Source organism: Candoia aspera, chromosome 14, assembly GCF_035149785.1.
Source record: "Candoia aspera isolate rCanAsp1 chromosome 14, rCanAsp1.hap2, whole genome shotgun sequence".
Lineage (NCBI taxonomy): Eukaryota > Metazoa > Chordata > Lepidosauria > Squamata > Boidae > Candoia > Candoia aspera.
In genome coordinates, this window is record NC_086166.1 from 2,156,061 (window position 1) to 2,170,974 (window position 14,914).

Consider the following 14,914-nt stretch of genomic DNA (forward strand, 5'->3'; position numbering starts at 1 on the left):
TTCGAGAGTTGCAAAAAAGGGTGCATAAGCCACTTCTCAGACTGACTTGGGAGTCTCCAAAGCACCAAAAGAAGAAGATCAGGGCTTGTTAGACAAGTACCCAAAAGGTCAAGATGTGGGGTAGTCAGGGTTTTGTTTACAGGCTAGGCAATTGTGATGAGAAGTTTCATCAGAAAGTGGCAACAGAGAGGCGGGCTTGAGAACAGGGCAGCAAGGGGACAACCATATTCATCTCCTCCTTCATAGACACATTCCATCACATGTGGTTCCCCATTGATTTTGCTTGCCAGAAGCCAGCTGGGAAGGCTGAAAATGGTGATCATGTGACTGTGGGGACACTGCGACAGTCATAACTCTGAGGACCGGTCACAAGTCGGTTTTCCTCAGCACCGTCGTAAGTCCGAACAATCACTAAATGAATGTTAACAACCATTTAACAGGACTATTTGTATGCCTAGGTCCTACATAACCCTTGGTCAACCAAAGACAAGGATTTCAATTCCTTCTCTAGTTAGCTCTTTGACACAGGCCACTGTTGGCATTTCAAGAGCTAAATGTCTAGTCCTGGAAAATGGAATTGAAATATAAAATACAGTAAATAAATAATTCTATTTATTTACTGTATTTTATAATAACTGTTTTATGAGATTTTAATGGTTATATTTTGCGCTTGGCCTCCTGAAGAATCTGTATAACGACCAAGGAGCAACAGTAAGAACAGACCACGGAACAACGGACTGGTTTAAGATTGGGAAAGGAGTACAGCAGGGCTGTATCCTCTCACCCTACCTATTCAACTTGTACGCAGAACACGACATGCAACATGCTGGGCTTGAGGAATCCAAGGCTGGGGTTAAAATCGCTGGAAGAAACATTAACAGTCTCAGATATGCAGATGATACCACTTTGATGGCTGAAAGCGAAGAGGAACTGAGGAGCCTTATGATGAAGGTGAAAGAAGAAAGTGCAAAAGCTGGCTTGCAGCTAAACCTCAAAAAAAACCAAGATTATGGCAACCAGCTTGATTGATAACTGGCAAATAGAGGGAGAAAACGCAGAGGCAGTGACAGACTTTGTATTTCTAGGTGCGAAGATTACTGCAGATGCTGACTGCAGCCAGGAAATCAGAAGACGCTTAATCCTTGGGAGAAGAGCAATGACAAATCTCGATAAAATAGTTAAGAGCAGAGACATCACACTGACAACAAAGGCCTGCATAGTTAAAGCAATGGTGTTCCCCGTAGTAACATATGGCTGCGAGAGCTGGACCATAAGGAAGGCTGAGCAAAGGAAGATCGATGCTTTTGAACTGTGGTGTTGGAGGAAAATTCTGAGAGTGCCTCGGACTGCAAGAAGGTCAAACCAGTCCATCCTCCAGGAAATAAAGCCAGACTGCTCACTTGAGGGAATGATACTAAAGGCAAAACTGAAGTACTTTGGCCACAGAATGAGAAGACAGGACACCCTGGAGAAGATGCTGATGCTAGGGAGAGTGGAGGGCAAAAGGAAGAGGGGCTGACCAAGGGCAAGGTGGATGGATGACATTCTAGAGGTGACGGACTCGTCCCTGGGGGAGCTGGGGGTGCTGACGACCGACAGGAAGCTCTGGCGTGGGCTGGTCCATGAAGTCACGAAGAGTCGGAAGTGACTGAACGAATAAACAACAACAACAATTTTGCGCTTGATTTTATTGTAAACCGCCCAGAGTCCCTCTTTTGGGGGAGATGGGCAGTGGCTAAATTTGATCAATCAATCAATCAATAAAATAAATAAATAAATAAATAAATTTCAAATATTGAAAAGTAGAGTATACAGAGAGAAGGGCTTTTTCTCTAAAAGAGAAGCCACTGGATGGCCTCGCACACTCAGAAATATATAGCTAAACACTACTTTTCTGTTTTGGAGCAGCAAAATATCCCTCAGCTTAAGTCAACTTTGAAGTCACGTGGTTGAGCCTTTTGCCTGTGATGGAGGCAACAAAAGTGCATGGTTTGAATTACGTGAAGACCAGCTCCTGCTGCCTACAGGCCTGTAGGTTTTCTGTAGCCTTACAGCTTGGTAATTGAAAACGTCACCAGCTACAGGAAGTAGCAGAGTGGAAATTATTTTCAGTTGAACAGCAGTTACCTTTCAATTTCACCATAAAGGGAGTTTTGGCCTCACGCATCTTCAGAACATTTTCATTTGCGGGTAAGTTATCGGCTTTGTTTTAAATAAGAAATCTTTCTTGTCCCGTGAACGACCCAAAGTACTGTGCAAAACGAACGCTCAGTATCCGGCCTCCTTCCCCTTTTGTAATACGTTGAAAACTGAATTGCAAAAATATATATATCCCGTCTGGAAAACCATGCTGTAAAAAAGCAAAAGGGTTTTTTTTTTCCTATTTATGTTAGAATAATTTTACAAAGTGTAAAGGAAGTGTTAGGGAGTTCCTGAATGCTCAAGAAGCTTGATTTCAACTGTTCAGTGAGGGAGGCGAGGGAACGAATCTTTTATTAAAGTGAAAACGTTTGAGCACGAAGCAGGAGTTACACCCATCCCTGATCTCAAATGCAGCATTGTCGTCGTTCTTCCGTTCTCAGTTTCTAAATCTGTTTCTGTAAAAATGGCCTTTCCTACATATTTAGTGTAAAGACTGCCATTTCTCTACCTCTGTGACTCCCGGCCCTAAGTTCACCTAGGAAGAATTATTCAAGCATCTACTGCCAAGAATGATAATGCATTTACTCTGAGCGCTTAAAATGGCACCTGATAAAAATGAGCTGCTAGCAGCAGATCTTTGGTTATTCACAAAGCTGTTTGGGTGAATGCAACTTTTATTTTCTGTAGCAAAGTTTCAAAAAAAAAAAAAAGTGGGGGGAGAAGAACCTATACAAAAAACAGTTTTGGTTCCTAAAACGATCATTCCTAAGTCAGTAACGAGACTTGAAAGGCTTCAAGTCACCCGTTTCAAATCTTAAGTTGACGTCTCCTGATCTGAGCCTTTGGGGTAAACAAAAATAAGAGGAAAATAATTTCAGTCTTCTGGGAAGACTCGCAAATGCTGTATTTTCTGTCCTTCTTGCGCGTGGCCGAGAATAGTCTGACTCCATCTATTGGCAGGAAGGAAAAAGTTATTAACCAGATTCCAGAACGTAACGCTGCCTGAGCCTTGTGTAATCGCAGAAGACGGAAGAGGGCTCTATTAAATATGGACGTGGCGAGAATGAAGAAAGAAGAACATGAATTGCGAAAAAGATTAGGAAGAAGCTGGGAAAGGAAGTTTAAAAAAAAGTTACTTTAAAAAAAAAAAGGAGAAAACCTTTTTAAGGCTTGTAAGAGAACATTGTAAGAGAGTATCTGCCAAAACTGAATTAAATGCTCTTTCAACTGAATTGCAAAACAAAGCAGGAGGTCTTCAATGAAGGTGACAGGAATTACAGAAAAACTTGTTTGCCTGTCATCTCCTGTGTCCTGATTGCAATCTTAACGCTCCTGAGTTTGATTCTGCGCAAAGCACAGTTGATGTGAGAAAATGGCAAGGGTGAGATGCTGTGTGTAAGTAAACCCATTTTAGGACGCTTCGCAGAATAATCTGCAGCATCCTCGGATTCAAGTGCAAGACACACAAAGAATCACCCACAGTTTAGGTAGCTTGGAAGGGCTTCATGAAAGATGGGAAATATCTTTAAAAGCATAGCCTTGCCCCACTGTATTCTGAATAAATTCCATTTTTTCCCCCAAGGAATGTCAACCTTCTAAAGCAATTAATTCTACATACAGAAGCTGCTAAATAAAGCAACGTAATGCACCGGCTGTATGCAAATATCCCGTGAATTGCTGCCATAAAATCTGCTATGAGGCCAGGTAATCAGAGAAAGAAATCAAATATTCTTTTCCCAAAGAGTAATGCTAACTGAACCACCAAACTAACCATAAGCCTTCACAGCTTCTTCCTGTTCAAAGGATAAAAGCAACTTTTCTCAGTTACATACTGAACTCCCGGTCTAAGTTTCTGTGACGTTATCTTTGCTAGGGTTGAAGTGCTCTGCAGACCCTGGGAGACCCTAAACTTCTAAGGCCAACATTCCGTAGGATGCATTCAAGTTCATAATTCCTCCAGAGTTAATAATCCTCAGTTAAGGAACCGTTTTTCACATGCAGCTCATTTCATTAGCCTTCTGCCCCCCAAGTGGCTTCTGAAATCTGTCTTGATTTCCAGGCCAGCAGTCTGGTGGTGAATCAAGAAGAGACGGAGAGTCAAAGAGGAATGCAGGGCGAGGCGCCCAAGGGGAGGGATGGGAAGTGGAAAATTTTCTCTGGCTATATATTTTTATAGAAAGCTTTCCGTTTCCAAACAACAACAACAAAAAAAAGTGCGGCTTCCAGAATGAATATGAAATCACAATCCAAGGGCAGAGGATCCGCCAGAAGTGAACAGTTCCTCACTTGGTGTAATAATAACCTTTAGAAAGCGTACTTAGCTGAGCAAATACTTATATTTTGGTTCCATAGGGTTGAGCATCCAGGACACCTCTTTGGGCTAGGAAGATTCTGTGCCTTCCTATACTGTCCTTTACTGCAGCAGAAAGGTGCCAGGGCATCAGCGAGGACTGCTAGAGGCCAAGTTATCCCCCGGCACCATTAAGAGTTCCCATAGATGCAGCCAGGGAAGAGAGATATCTCTGTTAACCGCAACGTGGATTTCCTCGAGACCAGCACGACCATCTGCCTTTGTATCTCTCGCAGCCAGCGAGTATATCACAGAGCATGGGGGGCTCCAGTATGAGACCAGGGCATTCAAGAGACCCGATATCAAATGCCCATAACACTTCATTTTTTTTCAAATCTCAACCATGTTTATTTATTCGTTTTTCAAATTTCATCAGCGCTCATCTCCCCTGAAAAGGGGGACTTCTATTTGAGAAGGCATCAGCCAGAACTGCCTGGAATCCAGCCAGGTCTATCAGGCTCTGGAGGCAGACCAACCTAATCAGGTCTACAAGGGGAACGAGCTACAACAGCCCACATTCATTGGGCTGTAGTCTCATAATGGCAAGGGCGATACTTCTGGGGTGCCTGGATCTAGGCCACCTCTACTCCAGGACAGAAACCAAACCCAGCTGTCTCATGTGTGGTTTGTATGATAATCAGACTGAAATCTATCGATGTTCACCTATCAAGGCTTCTTCTATACTGAAGTTCCCCAAAAATGGAATTTGAAACTTGCAGAATTTGCAGGTATCTGCAGAGTTTCTGCAATACCTCCCAGACACTTTTCTCAGGTCCACCAGGAACTCCACTGGGGAATGGGTCGACTAGTGTGCAGGATTGAATCCCCATTTGCATCCAACCATCCGGAACAAGGTACGTAGCCTTGAAAGGGAGCTCTGTCCCCATGGGTTACTGAAAAACCTTCCCTCACCTGCACAGTCCTGTGTGGAATAATTGGCTGACAGCGGGCAAACCCAAAACCCGCCTCCCTCAACATCCTACCAGGTCTCTAGGGCGCCAACCAGGTTGGCCCTTACCGCCCACAAGATCACAGCGGTCATCTTTCCTAACAGAGATGGGACTGGTGTCCCTGCAAGGAGAGGGCCAGTTCCATTAGAAAGAGGATGTTCAATCAAAGCAAAGAGCACCTGAAAGTGAAAAATGAAAAACAAAAAGGTGGAAGGAAAAGTACGTTCTCCCCCAGCACGGTAATCTCTAACCCCTCCCTTTCTCTTTCTGCAGCAACTTAACACATCCAGAAAGGACTTCATGACAATTCAAGATCTGAGTAGAATCTTGAATCACTTGTTGAGATGGGCAGCCATACAAACTGAATAAATAAAATAAAATAAAATAAAATAAAATAAAATAAAATAATAAAATAAAATAAAATAAAATAAAATAAAATAAAATAAAATAAAATAAAATAAAATAAAATAAAATAAAATAAAATAAAATAAAATAAAATCAGTAGGCAACCCAACTAGATGGAGCGCCTAGCCAACACTGGCTGATCTCAGAAAACTACGCCGAGTTGCACCAATACCCTGGAAGAAAACGAGAGTTGACTGGAGTCTATCAGCATCCAAATTATATAAATAAATACATAAATGTAAATCAAAAGCAATGGAAACCACTTCCATACCATTGGCAAGACAGTGACCGTTACACTAAAATTGCAATTTATTTTAAGTCACCCGGAAGTGAACTCAACTTGAAGACGACTTTAAGTGGTGTCAAGTTCCCAATTCGAGTCTTCCCCAGCAAGTCACCATTCAGCCTTAACTCTCAAACCCACCTGCTGCAATATGCAGATAATAGTGGCTTATAACACATGCTGGCTGTTAGAGATTGCTAAAATAACTTATGGGCAGTCCTATCAACTGTTTAGCTCAGCCTGGGCTCGACGTGTGACACAGCAGCTCCCTTAATTCCCGGCTGGCTGAGAATGTTGGGGAACATGGTCAAACTAATCTTGGGAGCCAGCAAGTTGGGGAAAACTACTCTAAAGTAGTTTGCATTTGTGGTGGTAGTTGTTATAATAACCAGCCAACCCAGTCTTGTGCAAGTAGGCACTTCCTACCACTTTTCTTCTGTTACTAAATTATTGGCATTTTTTGCTTCCATGACCAACTCACCCACGATCATTATGTTCAAATCACATTAATGCAGCAGAGTTCACACTGATGGATGAATGGAAAATCACATCAAAATCGTAATGCTGTGCAAACTGCTGTCAGCTGAACAGACAAGGCTTTGTGTTTGCTGCATGTTGTTTCCTTTCCCAAAAAACAGATCGAGTTTAACCATCTTTTGCCTTTCTGATGTTAGCAAGCTGCTCAAATCTCCATCTTATTTCAAGCTGTTATCAATGGAAGCTACAGTAAACCAGCCACTGCTACTGGGACAGATACACTCAACCTGACTAGGAAGAAAACCCACACCAGAAGCCACCATTTCACAGACGCCAACCAGCTTCTACCATGACCTCTCCATGCCTTGCATTTCACCCTGTGAAGCAGAGCAAGGGGGGAACCCCAGGGACTGCTCCAAGGTGGCTCCAAGCTTGGTGGAGATTGAGGAAGTCAGATTAGCTAAAACATTGGCCAAGGACTGGGGAGGTACCAAGGCAATTTCCTGCAAAGCTCATCAGATGGCCTTGTTGAAGAACCTGGGCTGCTCACCCTCATCCTAACACCCCACAAAAGGTTGTTGTGAGGATAAGAGAAGCGGGATTTCAAGGACAATTAAGACCAACATACACGATCATATTTAGTTGACTGAAAATCTGTGCTCCTGATCTTGCTTCTTTATGAAGGACCTTAGTCACCATGAGAGGCATTTTTTGCTGGACACGTTTTAGCCTAAAATGATGTTTCTAAATGCTGACATGCTTGTAGCCCAATTCTGTGCAAGGATGCATGTTGACTAAGTCCCACTGGGTGGAACAGGGCTTATTTTGAAGTTAACATTTCACGTTCAGAGGCGGTAGGTGTGTGCAGATGGCTACTCTTTTCATGCCCTGGTGGTGGATCGCCGTGAGAAGCAGAAGCTTTGCTCACAACAGCCCTGCCCTGAAGCAGCTGAGGTCTTCATCGGTGTCCTTCAATGCCCAAAGCTTAAATTAACGTTGTTAACTTAAAGGGCAGCATAGGATCGGTGACAGAACAAACGGCACGTGAGCTTTATACAGGCACTTCCTCCCATTATTAGACAAGATTGTACGGAAACCTGTGATAAGAGGGCAGCCCACCGTTTCTCTGAAATGCGTTGTATGGCTAGGCTCTGCCTGAACAAATCAGGGCTGCAGGCCTCTGAGCAAACCTGAAGAATCTCCTGTTTTGGATTTGGAACTGATGCAGAGGCTAAAAATGCTTGTTATGAAACAGAAAGACACTGAAAGGGCAATGCTGACAAAGCTGGCAGTTCCTCCGGGGCAGCTGTTCTGTTTTGTGGTTATGACGGTTTCTATTTTAACGCTTCATTGTTTGGGGTCTGGGATTTTTGGGAAGATGCTTTCAGCCTTATCGGATATGGCGACATATGTATTGTAGCACACAAACAGACCTTGCCTCTCAAGGGCAGGCTTTCAAAATCCTTTTCTATGGCTGGCATGGAGCTTGGGAGTGGAACTGACTAGTAAAATACGCTATTGATTATCTGGAAAGCCCCATATGGTGTTAATGCAAAACGCTTGTTCTATTGAAGCACAAACAAAAAACAAAATAAAACCTAATATCGGCAACCAATTTCTTCTAACGAAGCAGATGAATATCACCTTTTGGATAATGAACCAACAGCACTTTTAGGTGGCTTATAAAATGAGGCATTCTGCATTTATTGCAGCCATTTGCTGCAGAACAAACAGCTACTGGATACTTTTATACTGCCTGTTATTTGCTCAAAAGGAAATGGGATGCCTTTTCAGGGTAACAGAATCGTCATGGCACTGCGTGATTGAGCTATTACCCTTATTCTCGGCCCGTTTCGCCCAAAGAAACCCTTGACTTTAGGAATTTATAACGGCTATCAGCATAAATATGCATATATCCAGTTAGCGACTAACAGCATAATCAGGTAAAAGCTTTCGGTTTTTATAAATTACCTAAAATAAAATAAAAAAAACCTTAATAGCTCCATGATGAAGCTCAGGTGTAGGGACCTATGAGTAACGCTAAAATTCTATTATTGTAGATTTATATATTTTTTCCTATTATTTTGAAATACCAACTGTCAGCATGGAAACTTAGCACAGATTACATGCCCTGGAAGGGTAGGATCCGTATGAAAAGCGTTTGGACCGCTGGAATGTGAAGATACTCTAGGGTGGTAAATTCAGGATGGTCACAGAAACAGGGGGAAAAGGTGGACAAATGTCACTCCTCCAGGATCCATGTCCCATATTGCTGTCCTATGACTGGTGCTCTGGTAAGGCCCTATTTATTTTAAACATTAAGCCATTTGCATCCATCTTGAAGCTGGAAACGCAATTAATATAGATTCCATGCAGCAAGGAGGGCCTTGGCTATATATTTCTAAATCAGTGTTTCCCAACCTCGGCCACTTTAAGATGGGTGGACTTCAACTCCCAGAATTCCCCAGCCAGCATGGCTGGCTGGGAAATTCTGGGAGTTGAAGTCCACACATCTTAACATAGCTGAGGTTGGGAAACACTGTTCCAAATAATCTTGCCCTTTTGGATATGGCATATAACTCTGCTGTTTTCATTGGGGACGCTTTAGAAATACACCTTGAAATTCCTCCTCCCAGGAAAGAGGACTTTGCGTGAGACTTCCCCGGTTTTTTTGTGACTTGACATCCTTTAAAAATCCTTCTCTCTTCCATTCCAGCGTCGGCGCTGCCCAAAGTCCCAAGAATGGTCCCGCATAATATGACGTGGATCAAGTACCCAACCCTGAGCAAAGATTCATCCACCAACTTTGAAGAGATTATATTCTCCCAAGAAGTCATCTCAAGGGTCATGCATGCATACATCGCGTTCTTTGTGCCAGCTGGTTTACTGGCCGGCATCCTTCTCCTGGGGATCGGCATCAAGAACTACCGGAGTCACACCCTAGAGAAATTAGATATCCTGTTTTGCTCCCAGACGGTCAGCAACATCCTCCTCATCCTTTTATCCCTTACAGTCGCTGTGCGGCCCGCCTATCTCAAGCTATCCTACATATCGTGCGGGACGCTGTCGTTCTTTTTCAACCTGGGTTACTTCAGTTCTCAGTACCTACTCATCTTAATGGTTCTTAGCCTTTTTCTCAGCAGACACCCACCCCAGAACGCTTTAGTCACCAAAGCATGCCAAAGCCCAAAGGTGTGTGTCGGATTTGTACTGATGTGCAGCTCCTGCGCTGCGCTAATGCTGAGTGCGCTGCTGGGCATAGAAAATTACCACAAAGAGACAGACTGCCAACTGGATCCTTTGTTCGCATGGCCTGAATACGAGATGATTAAATTTACTTTTGGGTTCTGTGCTCCCTCTTTGGCCGGGCTCCTCTGCTTTATTCTAGCATTGGTTAAAAAGACCCATCCCTCGAGGAAAAACAGCCATCCTCTTTCCACCGTTTTGGTGATCATGACAACCACGTTGGTGTGCCATCTGTTTTATAACATCATGATCCTCTTCAGGACCAGCCTGAAGGTAAAGGGAGACGTGGGCACACCTCAGAATGAGTTGATCATGAATATTGCAGAGGTGGTGTTGTTCAGTGAAATCTGCCTCAATTTGGTGGTCCTGCTCTGCCTGCACCACCCGTACAGGACCACTCTACTGAATACTATAAAAAATCTCAGCGGAGTTTGCAGGAGGAGACGGGACAGCAACAGGTCTCTTGAAATTCAGGAAACTCCAACTGGACCCTCTGAAATGAGATCCCGCTGAGATCACTCTGCAAAATATGAAGCCTTACGGAACTGCGCTATCGGCTGACATCTACAAAATGGCGAGAAACGGAAAGTCTCCCTGTTCCATTGTCTGTAAGACTTGGCCACTGACGTTTTTCTCTGGCAGGGGGTTTTGACGGCCACCGTCGCAAGAATGCCGCCCGCGTCTCCTTCTGTGCGGGTGTTTTGTTCCTATGTGCTGATCGATGGACAGAAGACTAAGCAAATTGAGCTTCATTTCTGCGCAATCAATTTTTTGGGAGGGGGCTGGCTGAAGTTTACAGAGGGGCTGTTTTCAGGATCTGTAAGAGGGAGTGAATGAACGTGGGTGCAACAAAAGGGGTGGTGGGCCTCAGAAAGAGGAAGGCCATTCCCTGAAGCAGTGTTTCTCAACCTGAGCAACTTTAAGACGGGTGGACTTCCACTCCCAGAATTCCCCAGCCAGCTTTGCTGGGAGTTGGGAATTCTGGGAGTGGAAGTCCACCCGTCTTAAAGCTGCTCAGGTTGAGAAACACTGCCCCAAAGAATGACCACGCTCTTTTAAAACCACCCAACTGAGAAGGGTCAATCCCCACCAGGAACTCTCGATGCCCCCCAACCCATAAAAACAGCCCTGTTCCTTCATTCAGTTAGTATTGATAAATTTAAAAAAATACAGCTAAGCCAGCCTACGAAAGAGTCCAGCTTTCAAACGCCGGGAAACGTGCAAGCTTCTAAAAAGGCTTTGCAACGTAGAAAGCCAAGCAACGCCGCCTGAAAAACAGACGTACATGCAGCTGTGTTGGATCAGATGTTGCTTGGAGTAAAGAGCACCGCAGAAGGGGCTGAAACTTAACTACACGTTGCAAAAGGACACTACCCCTCGCCGGTTCGTGGCTGAGAGCTTGACGACTGGAAAATCCGTAGCGCTGTGTCCACGGCAAAGGGAGAGGCTTGTTTGCAGAGGGACGAGGAGAAGCACTTCGCTTTTACAAAGAAAAAGCCGGTCCCGGGCTTGAAAGTTCATTTTCGGTGATGAGAGCAAGCTTAGGTGTGTTTGCTAAATTCTGGCAAAAGGCCCAGCCGATGCGATGAAGGCCAATACCACGCTAAGATGGAATAAGCTGCTAAAAAAGGACGAGGTACGGTCATGGAGCCTGGGACCCCCCTACGTGCTTCAGTTCCCTCAGAACGATTGTGGAAGGAGTGCAGAAAGCATGCCAAGAGTTACGGCTAGAAAACCCCAAAGGCGATAAGGAGAATACAGGTAGTCCTCACTTAACAACCATTCATTTAGTGATGGTTTGGACTTACGACGGTGCTAAAAAAAAAGACATATGATGGGTTCTCACATTTATGACCACTACAGTGTCCCCATGGTTATGCGATCATGATTTGGGTCCTTGGCAACCAGTTTGCATTTATGACTGTCCCATGGTCACATGATCACCATTTTCGATCTTCTCGGCCGGCTTCTGGCAAGCAAAATCAGTGAGGAACTGCACGACTCACTTAACAACCACGTGGTTTGCTTAACGACCACTGCAAAAAAGGTTGTAAAATTGGGTTGGATTCACTTGATGACCGCTTTGCTTAGCAACTGAAATTCTGGTCCCAATTGTTGGTTGTTAAGCGAGGACTACCTGTAGCTCTTTCATTAAATAAAGCAATAAACAGCACTGCAAGGGGTAAGCAGGAGACAAGGCATGGAAGGCCCTGCATCAGCCTTCTTCAACCTGGTGCCCTCCGTAACTCCCATCCAACGCTGCAGGCAACTTGTACTTGTGCTGAGGGTAGATGCAGCTCAGAGTTGTGGGAGAAGATTATGCTATCACTTACATGAGGCTGAGTGTAAGTACACAGCTAAAAATGTGAGCCACAGAATAAAGGGATCAAAACCTTCCTTTTTATTGCAGACTTTGGCTGGCTTCTACGTTCATTCGCTCTTCTCTCCCCGCACTTTGTACCCTAAATAATTCGGTAAATATTGTAGAACCAGTGGACACAATCCTTACTGCAGACCTGTGCACTATTAGAAAACACACACACACACACAGAAAAAACACGTGTTCCCCCCCCCATGGGAAAAAAACCCCCAGAATTTTAACTTTGGTTACCAAAAAATAAAAGTTAGAATGAATCCTTTAAATTCCTAACCCCATCAGGACTCTTGTGGGACAAATGGATTTAAGCTTTGGATTTTCCACAAATTGAAAAACTGACATCTTTCCTCAGCCCCAGCTAAAATGCAGTCCAAACAAATCTAATTCCACTTGCTCCTGTTCATCCTGACGAGCATCCTTAGCACCAGCTTTTAAGCAGTAATTTTCCATTTTGCCTTTTGCTCCTCTGTAAAGTTTTATGAACAGGGACAATGTATACTACATATTAATTCATTATAATCACTAGCATTAATTAACTACTATACTAGCATATACTATAACACTACACAAGTATTCATTAATTAATTACCATAATTACTAGCCTCGCATCCCAAGACACAATTTAAAAATTGGTTACGCTAAAGCTATTCCTGCGCATGATCACATAAAATCTATCCTGCGCGTGCCACATAACGTGGTTTTCCCCAAAACCTGTTGTCCTCCAGAGAAATTGGGATTATTCAAAGCTCCCCAAATTCCCCATCATCAGCATTGCAAGCAGACCTGCAGAGCAAAAGGTTGTAAAATCTCATGCGTGTGACGATCTTAGGTTTGTGATGTAGTAAGTACGTAGGCCAGGAGGGGGCCTGGATCTCTAAAAACTCCTTAAAAAAATGTAGCTAAAGTTTGTTCAATTAGCAAAATCCTGCCTCTCCTTCTGAGATGTCATTGGGACTCAAGCAACTAGCAAGGGCATGTATTACAAATACTGTTAAGGAGGCTGTGGCTCACGGGTTAGAATTTCTGATACAGGTCAAATAAAAATAAAAATTTACATGGCAGGAATGAAACAGGCTCCTCCTACCCTGAGGTCCCAGCTGGAATTAAGCTCGTGCATAACTCCTGCTTTGCTATCGTTCACGACAGAGCACAAACAATGGGCTTCCATGCGTGCCAACAGGCTTAAAAATAAGACACAAGCGTTTTTTATTTATTTTATTTATTAATCAAATTTATCACCGCCCATCTCCCACAAGGGACTCTTTTTGGCGAAGTTTAACTCTGAATCAATCGACATGGTTCTTCAGTGGTCACACACACCCAAAAGCCATTTTTCTAGCAAGCACAAACAGGATGTGAGAAGCTTCTTAGCATTCAGATGTTTGTTCCTTGTCATGGGGGGAAAAAAAAAAGACATGAAGGAGCTGCCCACAATTCAAAAACGCCAGGCCTTTTTCCTGCAGCAATTAAGGAAATGCAATTATAGTAACCCATAAGCTAAATGGGAAAAAAATATCTCCCATATCCAAACTAAGATGAGTGAGAATTACTAGACTGAGTACAGCGATAGCACATGGAGCTAACATTAAGCTCTCTACCTGGAGCCTATGTGCTTTTAATACCCCGTTCTTCCTGTAGCGTCTGGAGCATAAATATCTGGGAAGCCGTGGCTTAAATTTCAGTGGGCCTAGAGATCAGCTGCAACTGTTATCTGCACTCAGAACAAGCAGGGTATTATGTTCTGTATCCATCACTATTGCCAATTAGATGTTATGTTATATTGTAAAGCCACATAAAATATATCCTCATTAAAACAGTGGGGTGCGGGAGGAAAAACTCAATAGTAGCTATTCATCACAAGTTCCTACAGGTCTGGGTGAAAATACAGGTCTTTGCTCTTACTTTTAAGGCATAAAGGTTTGGGGGGGCGGGGGGAGCATCCAGAAAGAGGAGCCGCCCTGCCCAGCATGGCCTGGTGCAAGGACACACAATCTTAATGTCAGCACACCAAAGAACATCTGCTCTGAGCATCTCAGCAACTGGCCACTGCCTGCAGGAGCTGGCGCCTTCAACCCGTGGGTGTCATGAGTGAGGATGGCGAGCAGGAAGGGGCTCCCATCCAGGCTGTAAAGCGCATGCGTAGCACTGAGGAATTAGGTGGCCATTCAAAGAGACACAGATCGGGCCCGCCTTAGTCTTTGGGGTTTATATGTCTGGGTTTTCCCACGCTTCTTCAGTGTGTTAGGATTCTCTGTTATGTAGCAGTAATAAAACACTAGAGACCTATTCCTTGTCTCAGCGTGGTTCCTGGCTATTAGGACAGTGGGGTAGGGAACCACCACTGGGGGACACAAAACCAGTCACAACAGCAGCATTAAGTGAATATGTGGCAAAGCATCAAAGGGGGGGGGGGTCCCCCAGCAGCCTTCCTTCTCCAGTATAGTCCTGAATATACCTGCTCTCTATGACATTGTCCTTCCTTCCTATTCTACACCTAGTGAGCAGGTCTAATGCTTCACACTTTTTTTTTTTAAAATTCGTTCAATCGTGTCCGATTCTCGGAGACTGCCTGGACAACTCCCTGCAGTTTTCTTGGCCAGGTTTTTCAGAAGTGGTTTGCCATTGCCTCCTTCCCAGGGCTGAGAGAAAGTGACTGGCCCAAGTCACCCAGCTGGCTTTGTGCC

The 14,914-nt window shown here is 44.0% G+C and overlaps 2 protein-coding genes across 2 annotated transcripts in view; one reads left to right on the forward strand and one right to left on the reverse strand.

Annotated features, from left to right (window-relative positions):
- Window positions 1-14,914, reverse strand: part of C14H7orf50 (chromosome 14 C7orf50 homolog) — a 94,412-nt gene that overhangs the window by 60,393 nt on the left and 19,105 nt on the right. The window lies entirely within an intron of this gene.
- Window positions 1,973-10,573, forward strand: LOC134505085 (uncharacterized). Its single transcript, XM_063314612.1, has 2 exons — window positions 1,973-2,190; window positions 9,324-10,573. Exon 2 carries the CDS (start codon window positions 9,350-9,352, stop codon window positions 10,364-10,366), a length of 1,017 nt encoding a protein of 338 aa, XP_063170682.1. The 5' UTR covers window positions 1,973-2,190; window positions 9,324-9,349; the 3' UTR covers window positions 10,367-10,573.